Here is a 27,409-nt window from a genome sequence, read left to right as displayed (position 1 = left end):
TATGAGGTAGGTACTAATTGTCTCCAATTTTGCAGATGAGGAAGTAGAGTCACAGAAAACTCGAGAATATCGCACAGTGTCTCACAGGTGGGCAGGGGAAAGAAGCAGAATGTTAACTTTGCCAGAGTTAGGCTGTCAAGGGTAAATGGCACGTTTGTTATTTTATATGTTTTTGCGGACTTCTCAGGTGGCGCTAGTGGTAAAGAACCCACCTGCAAGTACAGGAGATGTAAGAGACTCAGGTTAGATTCCTGGGTGGGGAAGACCCCCTGGAGGAGGGCATGGCAACCCACTCCAGTATTCTTGCCTGGGAAATCCTGTGGACAGAGAAGCCTTGTAGGCTACAGTCCATGGGGTTGCAAAGAGTTGGACATGACTGAAACAACTTAGCACACATGCACACACTTCTTTTGTAACACTCCAGAAGAGAGAACCAGGACCAATGTGTGTAAATTACAGGAAGGCACATTTCAGCTCAAAGAGGGGGGAATAGGGGGTACACTGAATGATTAGAACTGTCTGAAATTTCAGTGGGGTGTCTTTTAAGGTAGTGAGTTCGCCATCACAGGATGTAAGGGAAAAAAAGATAAAAGAATAAATGAATGGGGTTCCCCTTGGAAAGAAACCATACAAATGATGAAGTCAAATCTTGGTGAAATGGATAAAGGGACTTCTCTGGTGGTTCAGTGGTTAAAAATCTAGGCTTCCACTGTAGGGAGAAGATCCCTAGTCTGTGGGTTGGATCCCTGGTCCAGGAACTAAGATCCTGAAAGCTGTGTGACCTGGCAAAAAAAGAATAAAGAAGGTACATTGAAACTTGGTTTAAAAGACATATATTGGGACTTCCCTGGTGGTCCAGTGGTTAAGAATTTGCCTGCCAATGCACAGGACACAGGTTCAATCCCTAGTCTGGGAAGATTCCACATGCCATGGAGTGCCTAAGCCCATGTGCTTTAGAACCCATGTTCTGCAGCAAGAGAAGTCACCGCAATGAGAAGCCCTCATACCGCAACTAGAGAGTAGCCCCCGCTCGAAATAACGAAGACCCAGTGCAGTCAAAAATACTAGAAAAATAAATACATTTTTAAAAATTAAAAAAAGAATCAGTTGGGTTGCCATTTTTTTTTAAGACATAAAAAAATAGAAAAGTAAAACAGTTATGGAAAGGATATAAAGGTAAATTAATATTTAGCTGTTTTGATGCTTCTCAACACAAAGTAAATTAGATGTTCAAGAAAAGTGACTAAAAGCTCTTAAAATGGGGAATTCCACATATGAACTTCTGTTTGGAAACTTACTAGACCACCTAGGATCCTCACAGGTGTAATGGTAACCTACCCTGAAAGTGTAAAATACAGCGAGGAGAGGTATAGTCTGCTCTCTGGAAGAAAGGGCATCTGCATGATAAAGTGGCATCTAGGTTGGTGTGAGACGCAGGTATGAAGTTGAATATCATAAAACATCATTAGATCCAAAAACATATGCTTGTAATAACTGTGTTAGCATGATTTTAATCCTGCTACTGTGTGCAGTCCACAGAATTATTGCATAGTTTAATATGAATGTCCTCTGTGCTGAATCTTTTGAGTTCCAGCAAATTCTTACTTCTATTATAATTACTGAATTGTATATATATGTAGAGTACATATATACAATATGCAAATACATACATATATATATATAGTAATGCCATAGTGTTAAGTCGTTCAGTCGTGCCCGACTCTTTGGAACCCCATGGACTGCAGCCCACCAGGCTCCTCTGTCCGTAAGATTTTCCAGGCAAGGATACTGGAGTGGGTTGCCATTTCCTTCGCCAGGGGATCTTCCCAACCCAGGGATTGAACCCATATCTCCGCACTGCAGGCAGATTCTTTACCGACTGAGCTACAAGGGAAGCCCATTAATAATGCCATGTTCTCTATCAAAAATGCTCCCATTTCAGATAATCAATGTTTTCAAACTATTTGTACTTAGATGCATGAATGTGCATTCTGACTTATGAAAATCAAAGTACTCAGTCTTTTTAGATTCACGTTTTTTACAAACTTTACTTTATTCTAGAGTTCTAGAACTGAATGATTACTAATTTAGACTGGCGCTTCTGTTTGTGATTTAGGTCTAGAGACTCAAAAAATCCTGAAGTCACGGAAAAGTGAAAGCTTATTGTCCACGAAAATGACAAGACATGAGAGTCATTTTGATAGCACCTAAACGGACATGATTGAGTTATGGATGTGGATTAAAACTGGAAGAGGTGGCATATGATAGTGACTCATTAAAGAGAAACAGTCCAGTTTCAGTGCAGGATCTGAACTGTTAGGGAAATAATGGGCCTTGGTAGCTGATGACAGGAGAATGAGGGAGAGAGGTGTTATCAAGGGAAGAGACAGAGAGGAAGAGGCAATAACCCTCAAGACTGGATGCTGACCGTCTCTGGTAACCAACAAAAGGCACACATAAACAAAAGAGAGGTGAGTGACGATGTCTAGTGTGTCGGGGATCAAGAAATACCGGCTGGTTGCGGCAGCGCGGCCGCCGGTCAGAGTGGTAACCGGGGATCTGAGCTCGGCGGTGACGCGCGGCCCTCACGTGACCAGAGCCCGTGTCTGCCCAAGTCCTTCTCGTCCTGGTCCTTTTTGCCTGTCCAGACACCATATGCCTATCGCCCTTTGGACGAGGGGAAAAGCAGAAGAAAGTAAGTCCCCTTCGCCCTCTTAAATCGGTGTGAGTGTTGGTGCTGCCCAGTAACCTTTGGGGTTGGGATGGCACTGAGTCCAGGCGTTCTCCCTGCAAAACCCCGCCCCCGCGCCCCCATTTCGGTACAAAAAATGGTGGTCTAGGGAGTGGGCTGGGGAGGTGAGTGGATCCCCCAGTCCGGGAAGACAACACGGGCGTTGAGAAATAGTTTCTAAGCAGACCTTCGCTTTCACTTCCCGCCTGAATAGAAATGACGAGCGTTACTGGGTAGGGGCGGGGTGGGGGGGGGAGGACGAAGCTTTCAGATGGAGCAGGGTGGGGGCAGGGGAATACGGGGGGGCGGCGGCCGTTGCCCAGAAAAGGGGCGTGTGTCAGTTTTTCCCTCCTCCCCGCCCCCTACCCTGTCTCGGCGACAGTCTGCAGCTCCGCAGGTCACAGCGGGGCACCTGGAGGAGAGGCCGCCTCGGAACCAGCCGCCGGGAGAGGTCCAGATAGGGGAAGGGGTGGGCAGCGGGCCGGGATGGGGTGCGAAGGAGGTTGCTGGAGGGAGCCGGGTCCACGGCACCGCCGGCCCGCTCCGCCCCGGTCCCTGCGGGAGAGGCCTGTGTGGCAAGGCCTGCCGGGAAGATGGTGGGCTTTCGGAAGGAGGGGGCGACAAGGTGGCGGGGGTTGAGAGGGGAGCCAGACGCGGCGGGCTCCCGGGGCCCGGAGAGCCCCTCCGTCAGCGTAGTTTGACGGACCCGGGCCCAGACTGGGGAAGAGGCAGGTATTGGAACTCGTGGGCGGGGTCTTAGTCCAGGCAGCGCGTATTCTGACTCGCCTCTTTCTTGTCTCCTCTGTATCACCGTGCTTTAAAAAAAAGACCATCCTGAACATGGAAAAAGCCTGCAAAGAGCCCGAGGAGCAGCCACAGAGCTCGCCCAAGGCGGATGAAGAGCGGCCTTCTGTGGAGCCGTCTCCCGAAAAGTCGTCTCCGGAGGAGCAGTCTTCGGAGGAGGTGTCCTCGGAGGAGGAGTTCTTTCCCGACGAACTCCTTCCTGAGCTTCTTCCCGAGATGCTCGAGTCCGAGGAGCGCCCTCCTCAGGAGCGCCTGTCGAGGAAGGACCTTTTTGAGGCGCGCCCTCCCATGGAGCAGCCTCCCTGCGGAGTGGGCAAACACAAGCTAGAAGAGGGAAGCTTTAAGGAAAGGCTGGCCCGCTCCCGCCCGCAATTTAGAGGGGACATACACGGCAGAAATTTAAGCAACGAGGAGATGATAAAGGTAGCAGAGGAGATGGAAGAGATGAAGCGAGTACGAAACAAACTGATGGTCATGCATTGGAAGGCCAGGCGGAACCGTCCTTATCCTATTTAATGTGTTCGGCTTTGAATTTTGTTTTGCCTGATGTATTATTACTTGAACGTTGCTTTTTCTTACATACCTTACAACGTCTTCCTAATCTGAACTTTTTGTGTGGCTTTGAGGTATTTCTCTTGTAACTGGCATAAAATTGCGTCTCACCCCCATCTGCAAGACATCCTCTTTCTATCATGTCTTCTCCATTTGCATGGGAAGATGCACAGTATATATTGTGGAGTGGAAAAAAGCAATTTTCAAAAAGTATATGTAGTATCCCATTTTTGTAAAAAGTGTATATTTATATATTAATATGCAAAGAAAAAACTCAAAGTATATACTAAAGAGGTTTAACAGTGACTATCTGTGTGGTAGGATAACAGGTGGTTTGTTTTTTCATTTTTGCTTCATCTGAATTTCTCATTTTCTCAAGATGAACACATTTTACATGTGTTACCAAAAAAAAGACAATACAATGGGAAAAATTGTAAAGCAATGAAATAATTTGTCAATCAGCTTATAAACATAATGTGGCACTTAATAAATACTTTTCAGAACTTTAAAAAAGAAAAGTAAATCCCCTGTTTTTTTCCTGAATCTCTTAGACAGAAATGTAAACCAGGTACTGTACTCACATTTGTTTAAGGGTATTGTTTTCCTACTTAAATAGGAATAAGATGATTTATTATTTATGGTTTATTTATTACGGGGCCTCAGTGGAACCAAGTGAGGTGAAGGTCATGTGAGCTATATTTTTTCCCCTACTGGCACAGGCTGGACCCATCCCCTATAGATTGCCTTCACATACTGGGGATGGTACCCAAAGGTCTTGTTTGCACTCACAAATCCTGTGTGATGCCAGATAAGTGCTACATACTCCTCCTGTCCTGCTGTTCTCTTTCCTGGATACTGCCATGTCTGCTGGCTATAGCTGCCCCTTCTCCTGGATCCTGCTCCTTCCGTGGCCCCCATCACAGCTGAGGTACCAGAGTTCTCCAGGTGCATAGCTTTACTGATCGCTCTGGAGTCCCTTCAGGACCAAAGCTGAATGAACCGTCTCTTAAGATATATGAAGGATGCCCCTTCTCTAGCTTTAATATTACACCTATCCAGGTGGATACCATTCCAGTGCTGCTTAAAACCTCTTAAGTCTCATAGAATTCTTAGCAAAATAGCCCTTTTCTCCCGAAAGCCTCCCTTTTCTCCATTGGACGCAAACATGAGTTCACCTGGGCTTGGAGAAAAAATTGTGAGCCAGACACAATGCTATGTGCCTAGAATTGGAACCCCCCTCTTTCAAATGATTTCCAAGGATAACTATGGTTGTAATTCTCCAATACTTGTCTTAGGGTGAGTTCTCTCCCAGAGGCTTCTGGCAGGCTTGCCTTACCAATTCCTCTAATTTGCTCAGTATGTATAAGAGGAAATTATGACTTAAGCTCAAGCTAGGATATTACCCATCTGCCCCACCCTACACCAACAAGAAACACGCAGAAATACTTTGTAAGTCATTAAATTACTATATGTCTGTATCAGATATGATTTCTGTGTTAAACTTGTTTGTAAAAACCTAAAATTTTGTTTTACTGACTGTATTCACTCTAGAAACACAGACAGTGGTTAATAATTTCTCAGAATTGTAACCCAATCATGAACCCAGTCTGTCTGATGAACTACATAAGCTTCAGTGTGTTCACATCTCTAGAAAGTATAACTTGCAATTCCAAAGGGTCTGGGAGAGGTACTGTTTCCCCAAATTCAACGGTAAAATTTAAATATTTCAGGTGTCAGTGTTTCTCCTATAAAATAAGCAGAGACCTGGGCTCTAACCCAGACCCACTAAATCTGCTTTTCTGTTTATAAGCACATAAGCTAGAAAGTGACTGCTAGGTATATACAATATATTCCTAGTTTTAGTAAGGATAAATTATGACATAAATAGAAGTACAGATGATTATAAGAAAACTAAAGAGGTAAAAGCCTTGTCCAACCATATTTTTAAATAAGGAATTAAAAATTCCTTATTTTTTAAGGAAAAATCAATTTTACTACATAAAATTTAATTTGGGGGGGAGGCTTCCCTGGTGGCCCAATAATTAAGCCTCCATGCTTCCAATGCAGGGGGCATGGATTTGATCCCTGGTTGGAGAACCAAGATCCCACATGTGGCATGGCACAGACAAAAATAAACAAAAAGTTTAGATTTTTTTGCAGCAAAGCAAGACCATATACAGAATAAATATGGTATAAATAAATAAAAACCTAAGAGAGTTGACAAAACAGCAAGATGTATTTTCTATGACTGACATTTTGTAATGCCTTGCACTACTTCCTCACAATATGAGTAAAGTACATCAAAAATAAGTTCAAAGTTCTTTGGTAATCAGATCTCAAAGTGGTAAGCCAGTCCTGTGCCCTTGATTTTGCTTTTAATTTTTTCACTGTGTGATGCCATTTGGAGGATCTTCATGTCTTCAGATCATTCCTCAAGATTATGGTAGCCTGATGATGCTGATTGGGCTGGATTCTGGCTGGAGTGAGATGAGAGTCCAGCAATTCACCAGTTCTATATGACAGGATGAATCTAGCTCCCTGGACAGGATGTGGAAGGGCTCCCCAAAGGCACACCACTCTCCAGGGTGGTCTGACATTGGTTTCTCTGCTCCAGCCTGCAGCAGGCACCACTCTTCTAGGCTGAGGCCCAGACTGTCCTAGACATGCATACCTGGAAGACAACGACTGTCCCCATTGCAGGTCAGAGCACTTTGCCTCTCCTTCCTTCTCCCTCCCTCTTTAGAGGAACCTTCTATAGGGGAGGAGATAAGCCCAAGGATTCCCAACTGGAAACACTGGTTTCTGGCCTGGGCCTAACCAGGTAACTTAGGGCTGAAGCAGAAGGGCCTGCCCCTTCTGTCAGAGTCCAGTGAAGTACCCGCCCCCCATCCCGAAATGGAATTAGACCTCAGACAAGACCTCACCCATCCCTCTCCCACTCACCTTGCTCAGATTCCCGGAAGGGCCTCAGATGTGCCCTGGCCTGTTTGGGTGGTTCTATGGTGACTTTAGGTCTGTGTGTGCTGGTGCGGCGCTTCTGATGTTTGCGTCAGCCCAGGCCCAGAGGTACAGGTGCCCCCAGGTAAAGGGAGCTTCAAAGGCCTGTGGTCTGACAGCTCAGGAGAAAAGAGGTGTCACTCCTGTGTGAACACCCCTATGCACTGCAGTACCAGGGGTCAGGGCAGTCAGGCTGTGGGTTGGTGTGAAAACATTTTGGAGGTGTTGATGGTGGAGGGTCAGCAGCATCCAGAGCCTGGTTGTCTGGGCCTCTCACCACTTCCCTGCTCACACAGAGGGCTCACATCCCTGTCACATGTCCAAGAAGCTACCAGCCGCCAACTCCAGAGCACAAAGCATTGAGGGTCCAGGACCCTGGAGAGAGCTGTGTACTAAGCAGGATGCCCACAATGCCTGGGAGTGGGAGCCCCTCTGGTGAGGAAGCATAGAGGGATCAGGTTCAGGGTTCTTGCAAAATGCCCAGAGACTGCTCCCTTTCCCATTCAGAAATACAATTATTTTTACAAATGAGGAAGATTATACAGATAAATAAGAGGTAGACTGTGTGTTCTCAGATTTATCTGAATCAAATTCTGCATTCTCCCCAGTCTGCCTCCAATTTAGATTGCAGCTTTCTGGGGCTTAGGGAATAATTTATTTGGATTTGCTAAGTATGCTGTCCTTGTTGGTTTGTGCATTTGGGTGAGTTTCCACACTACTATCTTTTTCCAGGTGGAAATGTCCAATAGGCAGTTAGATATGGAAATAGGGATTTTGGCTTGTGGTATGCAGTGCATCCCAGAAACTCAGCGGTTAAAGAATCTGCCTGCAATGCAGGAGACACAGGTTTGATCTCTGGGTGGGGAAGATCCCCTGGAGGAGGGCATGGAAACCCACTCCAGTATTCTTGCCTGGAGAATCCCATGGACAGAGGAGCCTGGTGGGCTACAGTCCGTGGGGTCACACAGAGCAGGACAGGACTGAAGTGACTGAGCACACACACACTCAGTGCATAGTAAGCAAGAATCTGATTGAATATCCTTCTATCCTTTACTATAAATATACATGTTTCAGAGTGAAATTCTACTGAATTCACTGATTCATGGTCTGTGTGTAAAAAATGAACTTTTTCTTTACACCTCTTTGCCAAGATAATACTTTTTTTAAGTTTAGAAACTAGAGGTAAGCTCGCCATCTCGTGGCCTTAGCCAGAACTGCGAGTAGAAAACAGCTACTCAGTAGTGTCTGGCAGGATTGAGGTCTTCTCCCCCCATCACCCAATAGTTTCTCCTTCCCTCTCCTTGAGTGAGTGAGTGTGTTAGTGGCTCAGTCAAATCCAAATCCGACTCTTTGCGACCTCAAGGATTGGGGCCCGCCAGGCTCCTCTGTCCATGAAATTCTCCAGGCAAGAATACCGGAGTGGGTTGCCACTCCCTTCTCCAGGGGATCTTCCCTACCCAGGAATGGAAGCCACATCTGCATTGCAGGCAGACTCTTTACCATCTGAGTCACTATGCTGTGACAGTGCCGCGATCCCAGTTCGATCCCTGGGTCGGGAAGATCCTTTGGAGAAGGGATTAACAACCCACTCCAGTATTCTTGCTTGAGAAGTTCCATGGACAGAGGAGCCTGGTGGGCTACAGTTCATGGGGTTGCAAAGAGTCGGACATGACTGAGCGACTAACACACTCATTCATTCAAGAAGAGGGAAGGAGAAACTATCGGGTGATGGGGGAGGAAGACCTCAATCCTGACTGATACTGGGCCGACACAGTTATCAGCTTCTTCCTGGGGAGGCAGGGGTAGTGAGATGGCACAAGAAGCAACCTGTTGTTAGGTGGTTTTTCCCTGTCTCAGGTCAAGATAAGTGTGTGTGTGTAGGGGAGCAGGGGGTTTAAATAGTATAATAGTATAAGAGTGATCTTATACTATTATCACTTTTTCTCTGAATGGGAAGTTACATATTTCTAATAGAAAAATATATGCAAATATAGAAAAGTATAAAAGAAGATATAAATTAGTTTCTCTATGTAGAGAAAATAATATTAATATGCATTACTTATATTGCGTGTGTAAATATATATATCTCCTTTTATATACTCATAACTTACTTTTTATATAGTATATATGTGTATTGGAAAAGGAAATGGCAACCCACTCAAGTATTCTTGCCTGGAGAATCCCCATGGACAGAGGAGCCTGGCAGGCTATAGTCCATGGGGTTCCAAAGAGTTGGATATGACTGAGGGACTAACACATATATGTATTACTTTATATAATTATATGATATATATCTGAATACCTTTATGTATTCATATGTATATTTGTATTTATATCTTATATAGCATATATTTTGTTTATTCCTTTTTCTTTACATGTGCCATGATATTTATATAGGTATTCATTCCATCAACCACACTGCTTGACAAGGAAAAGCATCTCACCATGTGTAGTCAGGCTGGCTAAAACTGATATTGATTCAGTCCAGTTCAGTCACTCAGTTGTGTCCGACTCTTTGCGACCCCATGAACCGCAGCACACCAGGCCTCCCTATCCATCACCAACTGCCGGAGTCTACCCAAAGCCACGTCCATTGAGTCGGTGACGCCATCCAACTATCTCATCCTCTGTCGTCCCCTTCTCCTCCTGCCCTCAATCTTTCCCAGCATCAGGGTCTTTTCAAATGAGTCAGCTCTTCGCATCAGGTGGCCAAAGTATTGGAGTTTCAGTTTCAACATCAGTCCTTCCAGTGAGCACCCAGGACTGATCTCCTTTAGGATGGACTAGTTGGATCTCCTTGCAGTCCAAGGGACTCTCAAGAGTCTTCTCCAACACCACAGTTCAAAAACATCAATTTTTCAGCGCTCAGCTTTCTTTATATTCCAACTCTCACATCCATACATGACTAGTGGAAAAACCATAGCCTTGACTAGATGGACCTTTGTTGGCAAAGTAATGTCTCTGCTTTTTAACATGCTGTCTAGGTTGGTCATACCTTTCCTTCCAAGGAGTAAGTGTCTTTTAATTTCATGGCTGCAATCACCATCTGCAGTGATTTTGGAGCCCCAGAAAATAAAGTCAGCCACTGTTTCCACTGTTTCCCCATCTATTTGCCATGAAGTGATGGGACTGGATGCCATGATCTTAGTTTTCTGAATGTTGAGCTTTAAGCCAACTTTTTCACTCCTCTTTCACGTTCATCAAGAGGCTCTTTAGTTGTTCTTCAATTTCTGCCATAAGGGTGATGTCATCTGCATATCTGAGGTTATTGATATTTCTCCTGGCAATCCTGATTCCAGCTTGTGCTTCCTTCCAGCCCAGCTTTTTCATGATATAACCTGCATATAAGTTAAATAAGCAGGGTGACAATATACAGACTTGACGTACTCCTTTTCCTATTTGGAACCAGTCTGTTGTTCCATGTCCACTTCTAACTGTTGCTTCCTCACCTGCATACAGGTTTCTCAACAGGCAGGTCAGGTGGTCTGGTGTTCCCATCTCCTTCAGAATTTTCCCAAGTTTATTGTGATCCACACAGTCAAAGGCTTTGGCATAGTCAATAAAGCAGAAATAGATGTTTTTCTGAAACTCTCTTGCTTTTTTGATGATCCAGCGGATGTTGGCAATTTGATCTCTGTTTCCTCTGCCTTTTCTAAAATCAGATTGAACATCTGGAAGTTCACGGTTCACGTATTGCTGAAGCCTGGCTTGGAGAATTTTGAGCATTACTTAACTAATGTGTGAGATATGCAATCACCTCCACTAGCTTTGTTCATAGTGATGCTTCCTAAGGCCCACTTTACTTCACATTCCATGATGTCTGGCTCTAGGTGAGTGTGAGTGATCACACCTTCGTGATTATCTGGGTCATGAAGATCTTTTTTGTACAGTTCTTCTATGTATTCTTGCCACCTCTTCTTAATATCTTCTGCTTCTGTTAGGTCCCTACCCTTTCTGTCCTTTATCGAGTCCATCTTAGCATGAAATGTTCCCTTGGTATCTCTAATTTTCTTGAAGAGATCTCTAGTCTTTCCCATTCTATTGTTTTCCTCTATTTCTTTGCATTGATTGCTGAGGAAGGCTTTCTTATCTCTCCTTGCTTTTCTTTGGAAATCTGCATTCAGATGCTTGTATCTTTCCTTTTCTCCTTTGCTTTTCACAGCTATTTGTAAGGCCTCCTCAGACAGCCATTTTGTCTGTTTGCATTTCTTTTTCTTGGGGATGGTCTTGATCCCTGTCTCCTGTACAATGGCCCGAACCTCCATCCATAGTTAATTAGGCACTCTGTGTATCAGATCTAGTCCCTTAAATCTATTTCTCACTTCCACTGTATAGTCACAAGGGATTTGATTTAGGTCGTACCTCAGTGGTCTAGTGGTTTTCCCCAGTTTCTTCAATTTAAGTCTGAATTTGGCAATAAGGAGTTCATGATCTGAGCCACAGTCAGCTCCCGGTCTTGTTTTTGCTGACTATATAGAGCTTCTCCATCTTTGGCTGCAAAGAATATAATCAAATTGATATTATAAGGGTCTTTAAAAATAAGCTTTAATATCAATAGTGTGGGGCTTCCCAGGTGGTGCTAGTGGTAAAGAATCTGCCTGCCAATGCATGAGATGTGGGTTTGATTCCTGGATGGGGAAGATCCCCTGAGATAGGGATTGGCAAGCCACTCCAGTATTCTTGCCTGGAAAATTCCATGGACAGAGGAGCCTGGCAAGCTACAGTCCATGGTGTACCTATATAAAACTAAAACTTAATTCTCTTTTTCTCTGGTATAAGGAAAAAGTTTCATAGACTATCAGTCTGCTCTTGACAAGAGATTGTGAAAGGTTTTTCTTTACCTTTTAATCTGCCTAGAAAAAATAAAGATTTTGTGTCTTACTGAAGTAATTTCCTATGCTTCATATTCATCATCAGGTCTCCAGTTACTTAAAACCAAGTCTTATGAGTATTTGCCTTTAAAATCTTTTTTCACTTTGGTTAGATGGATAATTAAGTAGCTTCATAATGATCTGTGATCCTTCTTAGTCAAGCATCCACCTTTTTTTACTTTTTATTAACTTCCCCAAATCAAATTATAAACGAAGTCTTTTTGACCTCGAACTAATTCTGGAATTTCCCAAAGGTGCTCTGGAAAATTTCAAAAGATTTATTCTCTCTCCTTTTAAAAAAATGAGCTATTAAACTAATTAGGCTTATTTGATATTTTAAACTTTCTTTGGGTTATATTCGTATATGTTAAATATAAGTGTTCCAGAAATTGTATGAAAATTTCTAGATTTCTGATATGTCCTAGTATAATATTATCAGTCATAATTCTAATTATCTTAAAATACTGTCACAGAAATAGCCAAATTTCCTTATCAATTGCACTACAATGTACTCTCATCATATCTTTAATGATAGCCATTTTTAAGCCTTTTTTCCTTTATAGAAAGGAGATCAAACCAGTCAATCCTAAAGGAAATCAGTCATGAATATTCACTGGAAGGACTGATGTTGAAACTGAAACTCCAATACTTTGGCCACCTGATGCAAAAAACTGACTCCCTGGAAAAGACCCTGATGCTGGGAAAGATTGAAGGCAGGAGGAGAAGGGGACAACAGAGGATGAGATGGTTGGATGGCATCACCGACTCAATGGACATGAGATGAGTTTGAGCAAGTTCCTGGAGCTGGTGATGGACAGGGAAGCTTGGCCTGCTGCAGTCCATGGGGTTGCAAAGAGTCAGACTTGACTGAGCAACTGAACTGAACTGATTTTTTTATTCTGATGATTTTGCAAAAGTGCTTCATCTTCCAGATTCATGGGTAGGACTATGAGAACTACAATTTCTGAAATCTTTCACATCATACCACTGGACTGGATAAGAATTTACAGAACTCTAATGAAAAAACTGTATTCATAAAACTGCTAACAAAAGAACAATATCAACAAGAGTTAATTTATGTGGGGCTGAATCAACTAATGAGGATGACTGGAATTTTTTATGACTTGTTTGAAACATCTTGATTCAATGTTTTGTTTTCCACATTTAAGGAAACCTATTTTTCTTTTCTCTTAAGCTATCTGTGGGCAATGGCACCCCACTCCAGTACTCTTGCCTGGAAAACCCCACGGGCAGAGGAGCCTGGTAGGCTGCAGTCCATGGGGTTGCTAAGAGTCGGACACGACTGAGCAACTTCACTTTCACTTTTCACTTTCATGCATTGGAGACGGAAATGGCAACCCACTCCAGTGTTCTTGCCTGGAGAATCCCAGGGACTGGGGAGCCTGGTGGGCTGCTGTCTATGGGGTCGCACAGAGTCGGACACGACTGAAGTGACTTAGCAGTAGCAGTAAGCTATCTATGACTTATATCTAGTTGTCCAAGTATACTCTTGGAACTTCCCTGGTGGCTCAGATGGTAAAGAGTCTACCTGCAATGCAGGAAATGCGGGTTTGATCACTGGGTCGGGAAGATACCCTGGAGAAGGGAATGGCTACCCACTCCAGTATTCTTGCCTGGAGAATTCCATGGACAGAGGAGCTTAACAGACTGGGGTTGCAGAGTCAGACACAACTGAGTGACTAACACACACACAAAGTATACCCTTATGAACAAAGGTGAAACAATTGATTTTCCTCCCTATCTGATCCCTCCAGAATTTGGAACCTTACTGGGTGGTTTTCATGGCAATTAGCAATTAACAGGACACAATTAGAAACACTGGTTATATTAACAAGGCTTTAACTGTGTAGGAGAAGAAATATAATTTTCTCTCTACCCTTCCAATGTTGTGGCTGAGATCTGCTGTAATAAAAGATAGACTTACAGGAGAAAAACAAGCATAAGTTTAATATCATGTATACCTCCTGTTCAGTTCGTGGGGTCATAAAGAGTCAACACGACTAAAATGACTTAGCATGCATGCACGGATACCTCCTGTGAGGAGGTACCCAGCAAAACTGAGTAACTCCCCCAAATGGCCCAAGCCATCACCTTAAATACTATCTTCTGCTAAAGACAAAAGATGTTGGTGGGGGTGGGAGCAGTCACAGGTGGTTACTGTTACTGAACTGGCTTTATTTGCTTGATGTTCAGCAAGCCAAATGATGAGATGCTGAGGTTTTATAGCAGAGGACAAGTTTATTCACAAGGCAGTCATATGAGGAGACAGGAGAACAAGTCTCAAGTCTGCCTCCCCAATGTTGAGAGGCTTGAGATATTTATGGGATAAAGAAGCAGGATGGCCATAGGCCTGGGGAAAGGTGATTGGAGGTGGTAGGGAAAAGGTTAGGTAATTAGTGTTTTGTGCAGGCGTATCTGAGTTACCTGCTTCTTCATGGGATGTATGTTATGAACAAATGGAGGTGCTTATAATCTAAGGGTGAAGTTTTTGGCCCTCTGATGTTAAAAGGTCCTTCATTGGACACCTGTGCAGGCTTGATTTTAGGATTGGTGGTCCCAACCAGTTTTAGCCAGCTTGAACTGGACAGGAGCTAACTCCAAGTTCCTAGAAAACAACTTAAGCCCTGTTACTATAGTGACCCCTACGTCAGAGACGGTAGGGGTGGTTAAGAAGTCTTATGATATATTACCTAAGCTTGGAGGATATGCAACTGAAGAAGGAAAAAAAATAGAAAAAAAATTGAAAGCATGCTTAATCAGTAAAGACAGATTACAAACAGAGGGTTTTTTTTTTTTTTTTTAAACAAGCTGTTCCCTTATCTGCTGTTCTGTAAGATACACTCAAGGATTTCGGTTAAGGTGCCAGCTTCTGTTAACCCTATGGGGCATGGTTTTGTAGTCAAAGCACAGTAAACAAGAGTGTTGTTATTTAAGTTTGCTCCTTCTCTATGAGTTTATAATTTCTGTCATCCTCCTCTTCCTGGTACCAAGAGGAAGACACCCTTACAAAGGAGACTTCCCTTACTAGACTCATTTTGCAAACTAACTAGTCTTCCTTTGATTATCTCTGATAGAAATGGGGGTAAGTGTAGAGAATAAAATAATGTTTTCAGTGGAAACTGTAACATACCTGTGTGGATTTCAGATTCTAGTCCTGTTAAATGTGTTTGATGTTTTGTATTTTGTTTGATAGCATCTCATAACTGCCCCTCCCTCCAAAGATCTTTCTTTTGTCTTTAGCTGAAGATGCTATTTAAGGTGGTCGTTTGGGCTATTTCAGGGAGTTACTCAGTTTTCCTGGATTATCGCCTATGTATACAGGAGGTATATATGGTATCAAATTCCTGTTTGTTTTTCTAAGGTTGAAGTGAAGTGAAGTGAAGTCGCTCAGTCGTGTCCAACTCTTTTCGACCCCATGGACAATAGCCTACCAGATTCCTCCATCCATGGGATTTTCCAGGCAAGAGTACTGGAGTGGGTTGCCATTTCCTTCTTAATCTATCTTTTATTACACAGGGGGGTCTCAGCCAAGGCCCCAGAAGGATAGAGGGAAAATTATTTTTCCTCCCATACAACATCCATGTACTTATGTTGTGTGTATACATATATCTCCTTTTACACAGTTTGTTCCCTGGTGGCTCAGATAGTAAGGTATCTGCCTGCAATGTAGGAGACCCGGGTTCGATCCCTAGGTTGGGATTATCCCCTGGAAAAGGAAACAGCAACCTACTTCAGTACTCTTGCCTAGAAAAATTCCATGGACAGAGGAACCTGGCAGGCTACAGTCCATGGGTTCACAAAGAGTCAGACATGACTGAGCGACTTCACATACAGTTTGTTAATTTACTTTTTTATATAGTATATATGTATGTTACCTTACATATTGATATAATATTGTCAACTAAGAAGATGTGCATATGTATTCATTTACATATTTATTGTCGTCATACCTTATATAGCATATATTTTATTTATTCTTTTTTTTTTTTTTGCACATGTACCATGGCATTCATCCACATGGACATTCCATCAACCACAGTCCTTGACAGTAGTGTCTATAGTGAAGATAAAATTGTTCTCATTGATTTCAGAGGCCTCTGTCTGAAGGCCACATGAATGGACAGGTCCCCCAAAAAAGCATAAGGTAGAGCAAAGAGCACTAGCTTTGTTTGGAACTGAGCAAAGAAATTAAAAATGAGCTAGAACCTACTTTAGGCCAGATATTTAATCTCTGAGATCTTCTTAAATCCTTACAACACTTTGAGGAAGGCATTCATCCTTATTATAGATGAGGAGACTGAAACTCAAAAAGGTTTGGTGACTTATACAGTATCACACAACCTGTAGGAGGAGGTTGGATTTGAACTTACATTTGTCTGACTTAACCATTATGCCTTGCTTGCTCCTAAAATTTCACACTGAGTCTAGTGGCACTCACTTTTTGGAACTCAGAAAAGGTGTGAACACTACCCCACTCTCATGCCCCACTCTTATTAAGTTTGAAATCTCTTTTTTACAAGAATGCGTTTGCAATCAGAAAATTTAATAGAATGATCTCTTTCAAAATCTTTGAAGTTAAAAAAATCTCAAAGAATATCAACTGGCACATGAGAAACAGATGAAATATTTAAAACATATATTACAGATTTTGAGATAAACATCTATTACAGATTTTGAGATATCTTTGAAAAATTTATATAAAAATATAAATCTCCACTCACCAATAGAAAATAAGCAAAGTATATGGAGAAGTTCACATGAGAAACAATTCACACACATGGAAACACACATATTCATAGAATTTGAATGATATTACATAAATGACATTATACCCTACTTTTCATTCAACAAAATGTTCTTTTTTCCATTCCAGCATGTCTTAGAAATCTATCCAGGTTGTTACCTACTATGGTATAATAAGAAATGTATTTGATTTTTGTCTCCAGTTACTTGTGCATTGCTCTTCAAAGCTTTGGAATTGCCTGAGTGATGGGAGTCTGTTGTTATTCATAGGGAGACCCTTTTGAGCTTATGCTTAAGGGGGTGGGGCCACTAGATAGCTTCAAGATGGGGCTGGTCACCAGAAACTGGAACTTTCAGCTCCAAGGACAACTGGGAAGGGGAACAAGATTGGATGAGCTTCCAGTTGGCTTCCCCAGTGGCTCAGTGGGTAAAGAGTGAAGTGAAAGTCACTCAGTCGTGTCCGACTTTTTGAGACCCCATGGACTATACAGTCCATGGAATTCTTCAGGCCAGAATACTAGGGTAGGTAGCCTTTCCCTTCTGCAGGGGATCTTCCCAACCCAGGAATCAAACCCAGGTCTCCCGCATTGCAGGAGGATTCTTTACCAGCTGAGCCACAAGGGGAGCCCAGTGGGTAAAGAATCCACCTGCAATGAAGGAGACACACGGATGTTTGTTTTTATTCCTTGGTCAGGAACATCCCCTGGAGGCTAGTATTCTTGCCTGAAAAATCACATGGAAAGAGGAACCTGGCACAAAGAGTTGGACACAGCTAAGCATGCAAGCACAGGCTAGTGAATGCATCCACATGCTGAGAGGGTGGGACACCCCACTTTCTTGGGAACAGAAGTCCATGCATTCAGGTCCCTTCAGGACCTTGCCCCTACCTCCTCATCTGACTGTTCATCTGATTTCTTTAAAATAAACTGGAAAACATAAGTAAACCTCTCCCTGAGTTCTGTGAGCCAATCTAGCAAGTGTATCAAACTGAGGTTCATGGGAACCTCTGGTCTATAACTGGTCTGTCAGAAGCACAGGTTGACATCTGGAGTGTGAGAAGGCGCAGTCTTGTGGAAATAAGCCCTTAACATGTGGGATCTGACACTCCCTCAGTGTCAGAGTTGTTAATTGCTTGGTGGGTTAAAAAAACTGGCCTCTGTAATGGACATCTGTCATCTGAATTCCTGCTGGACTTTGACTGGTCTGGTTCAGTCAGATCTCTGAGGCCAAACCTCCATGGCTTTGCCTCAAGCTTTCTCCTGCTGTCCCCCTTCTGTCTAGACTGCCCTCTGCTTCTCTGTTAAGCAAAATCCTACTTAATCACTAAAACTCAACTAAAGTATCTTCTTCACAGTCATCAGAGTTGTGTGTCTTTTCCTGGTGTTTCTAAATTACCAATTGACTAGACTTTATTATCAAGCTAAAACTATGTTTAGACCGCTCTCTCCCATATAAAGACTCCCCAGGTGGTTCAGTGGTAAAGAACCCACCTGCCAATGCAGGGGACATAAGAGACGCAGATTCAATTCCTGGGTTGGGAAGATCCCCTGGAAGAGGGCATGGCAACCCACTCTGATATTCTTGCCTGGAGAATCCCATGGACAGAGGAGCCTGGTGGGCTACAGTCCATGGAGTTGTAAAGAGTCGGACACAAATGAAGTGACCTAGCACACACACATGCTCTCATGTAAATCAGTGATCTCCGGGGACATTTGTGTCTTATTTGATATCCTATATAGGACAGAGGATAAAACATTTATTAAATATAAGTTTGGTGAACCAAATATTCAAGATTGTAACTGTCTCCTCTGTTTCGACCTCTATCACCCAGACCTCAAAAAACTAGGGTTGATTTGGACCCTCTTGAGAGTCCAAGAGGCCAAGAGTGAGTAAGGCTGTGAGAATGCTGGGGCTCAGGAGGGAAGAGTTCCGTGCTCTAAGTTCATCTGGATTCTGGGAAAGGCAGCAGTCTTTCCTAGACTCAGGGTCTGGAAAGGCCCCCCAGTCAGGCCAAATGGTGTTCCTAAGAAAGACCCCTTCCCACTCCACTCTGGTGGACAGTGTGGACTCAGAGCATCCTGATCTGGAAGGGACCGTGTTCATTGTTCTACCACAGCCCCTGAGCCCACGTTTCAGGGAGAAGGAGGAGGACACAAAGGCATGGAGAAGGGTAGAAGGCAGCCAGCCTCCACAGCCCTTCAGCCAGTGACAGCCCAAGCCCTGCCCAGCCAAGAGCCCGCTACTGCGTCCTTCAGTCCAGGTCTGCACCTGCCTTCCCTCCCCATGAGTGTCTCCCAGAAAACTGAGGTGCCACCCCACCTTTCTTCAGAGTCCCTTCCTTCTTTCTCTGGGCATCTGCAAGGGTGTGTGTGTGTGTGTGTGTCCCTTCCTCATTTCTCTGGACATCTGCAGTGTGTGTGTGTGTGCGTGTGTGTGTATGTGTGTCCCGGTTCAGTTAGGACGAGGTCAGAAGCAGAAGAGAGGGGGCTCCTGTCACTGTACTTCCCACCTGGCTATTCCCCCTGGGACGGGAGTAGGGGAGGCAGGCCTGGGAGCCCTAGGCTGGATGGGGCCTGCTACAGTCCCAGGAAGCAAGTCTGGAGATCCAAGTACTGATATGGGTGTCATTAGGAAAGAACAGAGGCGGTAGCAGCAGGGGAAGCCTCTGGGCTGGAGAGAGCAGAATTCCTCAAGTCCATCTCTAGACAGATGGGCCCTGCAAAGGCAAACCAGACCTCCATGGAGTCTGTGCTGGAGAGGGGCTCTGCAGGCAAGGGTGGGGGGTACTCTGTATCTGCCACACAAGTGCAGTCTCACCAGGGAGCAGGAATCCCTGAACCAGAGACCTACCCTGGGCTTCCTCAGAGCTCCCAGAGAAAGGCCACGCCCCTGGAGACTGTTGTCATGGCAGCAGCTGGCAGGGGCTAACAGTCTTCCCCATTGGCCTGCATGGCTGCTCTGCCTGCCTTCTGGGACCTTCAGCTCCTGCTCCCTGAAAAGGCCTCTGCTGTCCACTCTGACTGCGTGTAAACATGGCTGGAGCCCACGTCTCTGTGAGCAGTTTTCACCAAGGAAATATCCCTGTAGCATATTCTGAACATCTCTAGATGGTGAGATGTTGGGAGCAAGTCCCTCCTGAATCATACAAGCCATCAAGAAACCTAGTGAGGATAACCGGAAGTCCACAGATGTATGTCCCAGGGCCGGTCTCTTTCCTGGCTTGCTAGATGAACTTAGCAATGTATTTAACCTTTTTCTCTCCTTCCTGGCTTGCCAGATGAACTTAGCAATATATTTAATCTTTTTCCAGGTCTATTTTCTCATCTGTAAATAAGATCAAAAGCAGATTTATAAAATTGTGTCTGTATAGCATGTATAATGGAGAAGGCAATGGCACCCCACTCCAGTACTCTTGCCTGGAAAATCCCATGGATGGAGGAGCCTGGTAGGCTGCAGTCCACGGGGTCGCTAGGAGTCGGACACGATTGAGCGACTTCACTTTCACTTTTCACTTTCATGCATTGGAGAAGGAAATGGCAACCCACTCCAGTGTTCTTGCCTGGAGAATCCCAGGGATGGGGGAGCCTGTGGGCTGCCGTCTCTGGGGTCACACAGAGTTGGACATGACTGAAGCGACTTAGCAGCAGAGCAGCATGTATAAATAAATTTTCAATCTGGTCTCAATTCAGACATGCGCAATAATGACATTTTGGACTAGGTTCAAAGTGGTGTTAGTTTGGTTACAACTAAAGTAGCAAATATGCAAAGCAAAGGACACAGAAGAGATGACAGTGCAGGTGACTGAAGGAAACAATCCCTTCTCTGTCTTATAGGTCACTCTAGTGTGGCCAAAGCCCAGTGGTCTTGGCAGCCCATGTGACATGAGATGCTCACCAAGTCACAGGAGCACAGAACTGTGGGTTCACCACTGTTTAACATGTTATTGACCAGGGATTTTTGTTGAAATTCACAACTGTGGCATTAATAAATCTCTTGTCAATAATGTGTTAAGCTCCCAGTGCTGTCAGCTTGCAGAAAGAATTATAGACTAACCTACAAGGTGCTTCCCTTGTGGCTCACCTGGTAAAGAATCCGCCCGCAAAGCGGGAGACCTGGGTTTGATCCCTGAGTTGGGAAGATCCCCTGGAGAAGGGAAAGGATACCCACTCCAGTATTCTGGCCTGGAGAATTCCATGAACTGTATAGTCCATGGGGTCACAAAGAGTTGAATGCGACTGAGCGACTTTCACTTTTACTTTCACAAGGCGCTGTATCGGCTCTGTGTGAGGCACTTCACCAAGACCTAATGCCAGGTTCTGGGCCTTGACATTCTGTGACAGCACTGAGAAATGCCTCTCTTCTGTATGTGTTCTTCAGGTAAGGTGTTTTCAGTGCATGTCAACTTAGGGGCATTTTTGTGGACAGGGCTAGACATGATCTACTTCATTGGGAGAAGAATATGTCCACCTCTGCTCAATTTGGCAGAAGAAAAGTCCTAGAATATTTATCCAAAGACTGTGTGGAAAAAAAGTAAGGAACATATATTAACAGCATAAAGGGAGACATGAGAAAGGATAAAAGAAGAGATCAAAGGTGTTCAAAGTGAAGATCTTCACTATCTGCCATGATAAGTGATGAAATCAGATGTTGACTACCATCCAAGCCATGAGTCCACAGTGCTCTGAAAAAATCCCTTTTCTTCTAGCCTGAGCTAAAGTACCTGGTTCTCTCCAAAAGCAATGGTGGTGTGAGGCCTTTGAGGTCATATGTTCATATGGCTCTCTGTACCTGTGATCTATTTTTATGCTCCTGAAACATCCCAAGGAGCATTTCCTTTATGAGATGTGCCTTCCTTTATATTACCTGTTCATATTCCTTTATAGTACCAGGACTGGGGAATTATTCATTCTAGAAGAATGGCACAGCAGGAGCAGAGTGGGTAATGCATGTTAGGGTCACACTGATTGGGGGGGGTCTCTTTTGGCTGGTACAGAGGAAAAACTGTTAATAAAGCTTAGACTATGTGACTCAGACTAGATCCTGAAGAGTGATGAAGGTCAGGATAGGGAATCTTCCAGAGCATTTGAGCAGAATGGCAAGATAAAATCAGGAAAAAAGGTAGATTAATTCCAGTTTGCACCGGACATTATCTTCTCCAAATTTCTACTGACCTGCTAATAATCCCCACCTCACATGAGAGGTGAGAGGGCACGAGGAATTGTGCACTGGCCTATATAAAGCAACTGTCCCCATGCAGGACACATAGCAGGTACAGTAGTGATGAAGTTCCCAGAGACCTCTAAAGGATAATCATTTCCTAGTGATTTGGCCTTTGTGTCTCCCCCAATTTATTCACCCTCAATGTAACATATACACTGATGGTTATACAAAACAATCATAACTGCCTTTCATTGCATGTCCAAGATGGAAGGCTTCAGCACCCCCAGTTTAAGTAAATGGTAAAATTCTTAGCAGCCAAAACAATGTTGGTTAATACAGCTTATAAATTCTGTTAAAACTGTAAGCAGTAACTAATTCATGATTATGTATATGTGAGGTTTGAGGGGCTCATTAGCCGAATACAGCTGCATAGATGAAATGGAAAACTCTGAATGCATAGATGTAATGCAGAGGTTAATTCATCCTGAAAAGGGCCCCTTGATTTGTATGGGCACTATCTAAGAAGGGTTATGGCAGGCAAAATTTTAAGATGGTCCCAAAGACCTTCAAGCTTATTCCCTCCTATTTATTGTAGATGGGACCTATGAATATGAAGAGCTACCGCTCCCATGATTATGTCACATTATATGGCAAAATGGATTTTGCAGATAGAATCCATGTCCCAAATCATTGCGTTAATCAAAAGGGCAATCACTTAGTGGGTGTGACCAAACTGAACAAGTCCTTAAAGAGATGGCCATTCCTTAAGTCAGAAAGATTTGAAGTGTGAAAAGGATTCGATGTGAGGGAGATTTTCCACTTTTGGCTTTCAAGATAGAGGGGCCATGTGGGAAGGAATGTGGGTGATGTCTGAGCCAAGTGTGGCCCCCAGCTGATGGTCAGGAGGAAAGCAGGATCTCAATCCTACAACCACAAGGAACTTAATTCTGCCACAACCATGTAAGCCTGGAAAAGGACTCTAAGTTGCAGATGAGTGTAGCCTGGCTGACATCTTGATTTCAGCCTTATGAGATCCTGAACAGAGAACTCAATACACGCCTGACTTCTGACTTACTGAACTGGTAGCCAAAGAAATGGATGTTATTTCAAGCAGCTAAATTTGGTATTTTGTTACATGACAACAGAAAACTAATACAGGGGTCATACAATGTCTCAGATATTTTTGTAAAATTACCAAAGCAAAAATACTGACAATTAAAAAATACTGTCTTTTTCTACTCTGACTCCCCTCATGTTGGTAGTGGTGAGATGGAGGTGGGCATGTTTGGGATCAAATTTAAGGGGAAGTTGATTTGGAATCACATTTAGTTTGGGTTTACTTGTATAATTTATTCATGCTTTTCTGAGTCACTTCCGCATATAATTAATTACCAGTAAGATTTCACAGTGTACTAAGTAGAAGCTCTAAGATTCAAACTAGAGTTATCTGACTCTAATGCTAATGAACTAATGCTATACTCTATTGCTGTTCATACGTTTAGTGAATCTTGAATAAATTTTACAGCTCAAATGAATACCATGGTGGTTTAACACCAGCCACTTGCTAGCATGTGATGCTATTTCCCACTTCATTATCTGATTTCAAGATACTTTTTCAGTCTTGGCTCCCATTGCTTCCCTATAAATATGTAAAATATGATTTCTCAAAGATGAACTTCTGATCTTTTGCTACACCAGCTACATGTATGGCTTTGCCCAATCACATCCACACAGATTCATATTAATTTCTTGGTGATATGGTATGAAATACTGACATTGACTAAGAAGATATCTTAAAATTCAAAATTTCTACTACTCTGAAGACTGTGGGAGAGGACAAATAATTTTCCCTCTACCCTTCTAGGTTCTTTACTGAGACCCTACTGTAATAAAGAACAGATTAGTAAGAGAAAAACAAACACATTTAATAACATGTATACATCCCAGATGGCGCTAGTGGTAAAGAGTCTGCCTGCCAATGCAGAAGACACAAGAGAGGTGGGTTTGATCCTTGGATCGGGAAGATACCCTGGAGGAAGAAAGGGCAATCCACACCAGCGTTCTTACCTGGAACATTCCATTGACAGAGAAGCCTGGCGGGCAACAGTCCATGTAGTTGTAAACAGTTGCAAAGAGTTGGTCACGACTGCGTGAGCACACATGCACGCATAGGTCCTGTATATAAAGGAGACCCAGCAAAACTGAGTAACTCCCAGAAATAGCCCAAGGTACCGCCTTAAATACCATCTCTAGCTAAAGACAAAGGATGTTGCTGGTGGGGGTGGGAATGGGGGAGACCAGTCAATAGAGGCGACCAGGAAAAGTGAAGTAAACAAGAATAAGGTTGTTATGCAAATTCAACTTGTAGCCTTCTCCATTGATAAAAGTTTCTAGAGATTTAGTTATCCTTCTCTTCCAGGTACTGAGAGGCAGACACCCTTACAAGTGGAAATTTCCCTTATAAATGTAAATATCTCTTAGGAAAGGGTAACTTACCGGTTTTCTGAGCTTCTGCTAGGTCTGGATTTCTTAAAAAATCATCAGCCTAAAATAATCTTGTGCCCAAAGGCATATTTTGGAGTGGCAAATTCTGCTCCTCTTCAGGACACGGACATCAAACTGGTTTGTAAGCATCATTATTAAGAGTATTTAAGATAAAAATATTCACAAGAAAACTTAAATGTTAAGCTCATAAAAGAAAGAAATTTGACAGAGGTAGACAGCAGTTCTACCTCTAAAACTTTACCTGTCACCAATAATGAATTGTAAAACTAAATTTTTTATCAACAGTAATAATAGTAACAAATGTATTAACCATGCAAAGGAAAGATAGAATTATATTTACATTTTTCTCCAAGAAAAATTATATTACACAGACATATGAAGAGAGGAGCAAAAGAGTTTGTAATAAAAAAAATTGTAGGGAAAAAATCATAGAAGTGGGCCAGGCAGTAATTAATAAAAATGCTGTGTGTATGGAAATTGAGATGTTCTGTATATACCAGCTGTTCAAATTTCATAATTTCCTGTGATTTATTATAAATTAATATTAACTTTGGCACCTAGTTGCCTGCATTGCTCATATATTTTTGACATTCTTTTTCATAAAGCACGTCCCCTTAATTGTAAGTTTCAGGCCTCATAACTTAGATCAGTCCCTGAGATGGTAAGAAGTAGTATGAAATTTTGGTTGTAATTGTGATAATATGGATGTGGCCATGGTAGGGAACTAGGAAATAGAGGAATTGTGGAGGTTAATCATAATCTTGAAGACTTGAACATGTGACCGACCAGCTTTTAAAATCTGAAGTTCCAATTTGGTATTATGAAATTATGTGACCTCAGAGGCTGACTTCATGGACCCTCCCCCCACCTCTGCCACCACATACACAGGGGCCCTTCACAAGGGGAGCCTCAGCTGTTCTGTCCATTTCAAACTTCCAAAAAACGTGGCTGCCTGAAGGATCCATATTAGTATTATCACTGAGAAGGGAAAACAGGTGGCTGGGTTGTTTACTTATTCCCACACATGCTTGAATCTACCTCCTGCTTCCCAAATGACAGCAGAGAGCTCTTTTCTGTTTTTTAATGGCAAACAGGATGTAGGCTGATAGTAATAACAGTAATGATAATAATAACTATAAGGAATAGAACTGGCAAATATTAAAAAGAACTAGTAAAAGTCTCTCTCACTTGGACCCTCACTTCCTCAACCCTATTTCAAGTGCCTGGACAGGACTGCAAGGGAAATGCTCGACCTCCGGTGGTGGGGAGGTGGAAAGTCTAGGAAGCAGGCGGAGGAACAAAAAGGAGACTCCGGGGATTAACCCTCAAGGGCTGATTCTCTCTGATAATCTGAGAAAGCCACATAGACATTCCAAGGAGATGATACACTTGACAGAAGATTTTCAGGTGGGGGCGGGGGGGACAACTCGGCTCCAGCTATGCTGTTGAGTTAATCGAGGACCTGAACTTACTGTTAACATGGCCTCGCTGGACAAAGGGCTGACGTGAACTTCAGTCACTGTGTAGTCTGAGTCCTGTTTCCCGCCTAGGCACCATCTCCCTCTTACCTTGGAGTAGGCGTAGGCGGGCGCGCTTCTAGACCAGAGGAACAGAGTAGCGTCTGCCCACGATTTGATCAGAGGCTATCCAAAGGCGAGGGCGAACACCAATGCGGGTCCACAACTGCATTGCCTATGCTCCTTTCCTGCCCCTGCTACTGTCGACTTTGGGGCAAAAAAATGGTGGGCTTGTGGGGCGGCGGTCAGGCTTGGGTACCAGCTCCCTACTGCATTGAAAGCAGGTTGGCCTCCGGCCCAGGAAAAGAGGAGGAGGAGGCAAATTCCTGGGTTCCCTGCAAGTGCAGGTAGAAGCCACCTGCAAACCACCGGAAAGGAAAGTGGGGAGGGGGGACCCGGGAGCAGGTCCAGTACTGCAGTTTTCACCCCACAGCCTCGTCTTCTATCCATTTTGATTCAGAAAATGGTGGGCAACGGGAATGCTGGGGAGGTGGGCGGGAACCCTGCGTGGGTGCAAGCTTCCTATTGCGGAAGACGTGGGCGGGTGGGTGGAGGGAAAGATGGAGAGAGGTAAGCACACCGGATTCCTGCCGGTGGGGTGCTTGTAGACCCTAGGCATGGGGGCGGGCAGACATGGAAGCAAATCCTTTCAGGGACTGCATTCCCCACACTTTCGCCCTGTCGCCCTGGGGGGTTGATGGAGCTCTGAAAAGGAGTGTAAGGAAAACATGGTCTTTTTTCACAAGAAAATTCCTGACATGCCACACTAGAAGGTTAACAGTATAGTTCTGGATTTTTTTTTTTAATTTTTTCTCTTTTGTTCGAGTCTTCTGTTTTTCCATGTACTTGGGTAACAAATAAAGTTAAAAAAATTAAAAAGTATAAAATTCAAAAGGGTTTGTCAAATCATTTGATAATTGTTTTAACATCACTAATCCATAAGTCTGTCCCCCAATATATTTTTGTTACACAATATGTATTTTAACATTTCACAGGTGACTCTATTGCATCCTAAACTTTGAGAGCCATCTCTTGTTTGTCAGGTTAGGCTAAGCTTATGCTGGGGTAACAATCCCCAAACTTCAGTGGCTTAACATGGTAAAGGTTTAGTTTCCAGCACACAAGGAATTCCCAGCATCCCTTGGTGAAGGTCAGGGGTGAGGGGGCTCTGATTCCTATAGTTTGTCATGGACCCCAGCTGACAGAGGCTCCACAACCTGGAACCTTGCTGGTTACTGTGGCAAGGGGAGAGTGTCATAGAAATCTCTCACCTACTCCCTCTATAAATTCACTGTAGTCTAGAAGTAACAGAAGTCACTGCCATGCACAGCTGATTAGCCAAAACTAGTCACGTAGCCTCACCGAATGACAAGGGGCTGAGGGTGCTATGGGATTAGAAGTATAGTTTTCTGTGTGCGGAGAGGCAGTATAAACAGAAAATATTCATAAAAATGCCAGGGGGAGTGCCTTTGTAAAGCACTAGAAAAAATTGAAAATTGTAAAGAAAA

General features: G+C 43.5%; 1 protein-coding gene and 1 long non-coding RNA gene across 3 annotated transcripts; one reads left to right on the top strand and one right to left on the bottom strand.

The window, feature by feature from the left end:
* The first annotated feature begins 2,548 nt into the window (after positions 1-2,548).
* Positions 2,549-5,521, top strand: TCEAL1 (transcription elongation factor A like 1). Of its 2 annotated transcripts, none has more exons than XM_005895635.3 (2): positions 2,549-2,695; positions 3,560-4,633. In XM_005895635.3, the coding sequence occupies exon 2, from the start codon at positions 3,572-3,574 to the stop codon at positions 4,049-4,051; it is 480 nt and encodes a 159-aa protein (XP_005895697.1). In that variant the 5' UTR covers positions 2,549-2,695; positions 3,560-3,571; the 3' UTR covers positions 4,052-4,633. The 2 variants fall into 2 exon arrangements, with proteins under 2 accessions (XP_005895697.1, XP_070221438.1); XM_070365337.1 differs by lacking the exon at positions 2,549-2,695 and adding an exon at positions 3,032-3,182 and having other exon boundaries at positions 3,560-5,521.
* Positions 5,522-7,036: 1,515 nt separating this feature from the next.
* Positions 7,037-26,340, bottom strand: LOC138986411 (uncharacterized). Its single transcript, XR_011463265.1, has 3 exons — positions 25,953-26,340; positions 23,947-24,054; positions 7,037-11,578 (listed from the first exon to the last, which is right to left on the bottom strand). It is a non-coding gene; the product is annotated as an uncharacterized lncRNA (long non-coding RNA).
* Between the last annotated feature and the right edge of the window lie 1,069 nt (positions 26,341-27,409).

Source organism: Bos mutus, chromosome X (genome assembly GCF_027580195.1).
Source record: "Bos mutus isolate GX-2022 chromosome X, NWIPB_WYAK_1.1, whole genome shotgun sequence".
In the NCBI taxonomy this organism is placed as follows: Eukaryota; Metazoa; Chordata; class Mammalia; order Artiodactyla; family Bovidae; genus Bos; species Bos mutus.
The sequence above is the reverse complement of the archived record's forward strand: the minus strand, read 5'-3'. Positions and strand labels throughout refer to the sequence as shown.

Excerpts from the sequence above, each read along its gene's own strand:
- TCEAL1 (XM_070365337.1), top strand. The coding sequence starts at position 3,572 with ATGGAAAAAGCCTGCAAAGAGCCCGAGGAGCAGCCACAGAGCTCGCCC.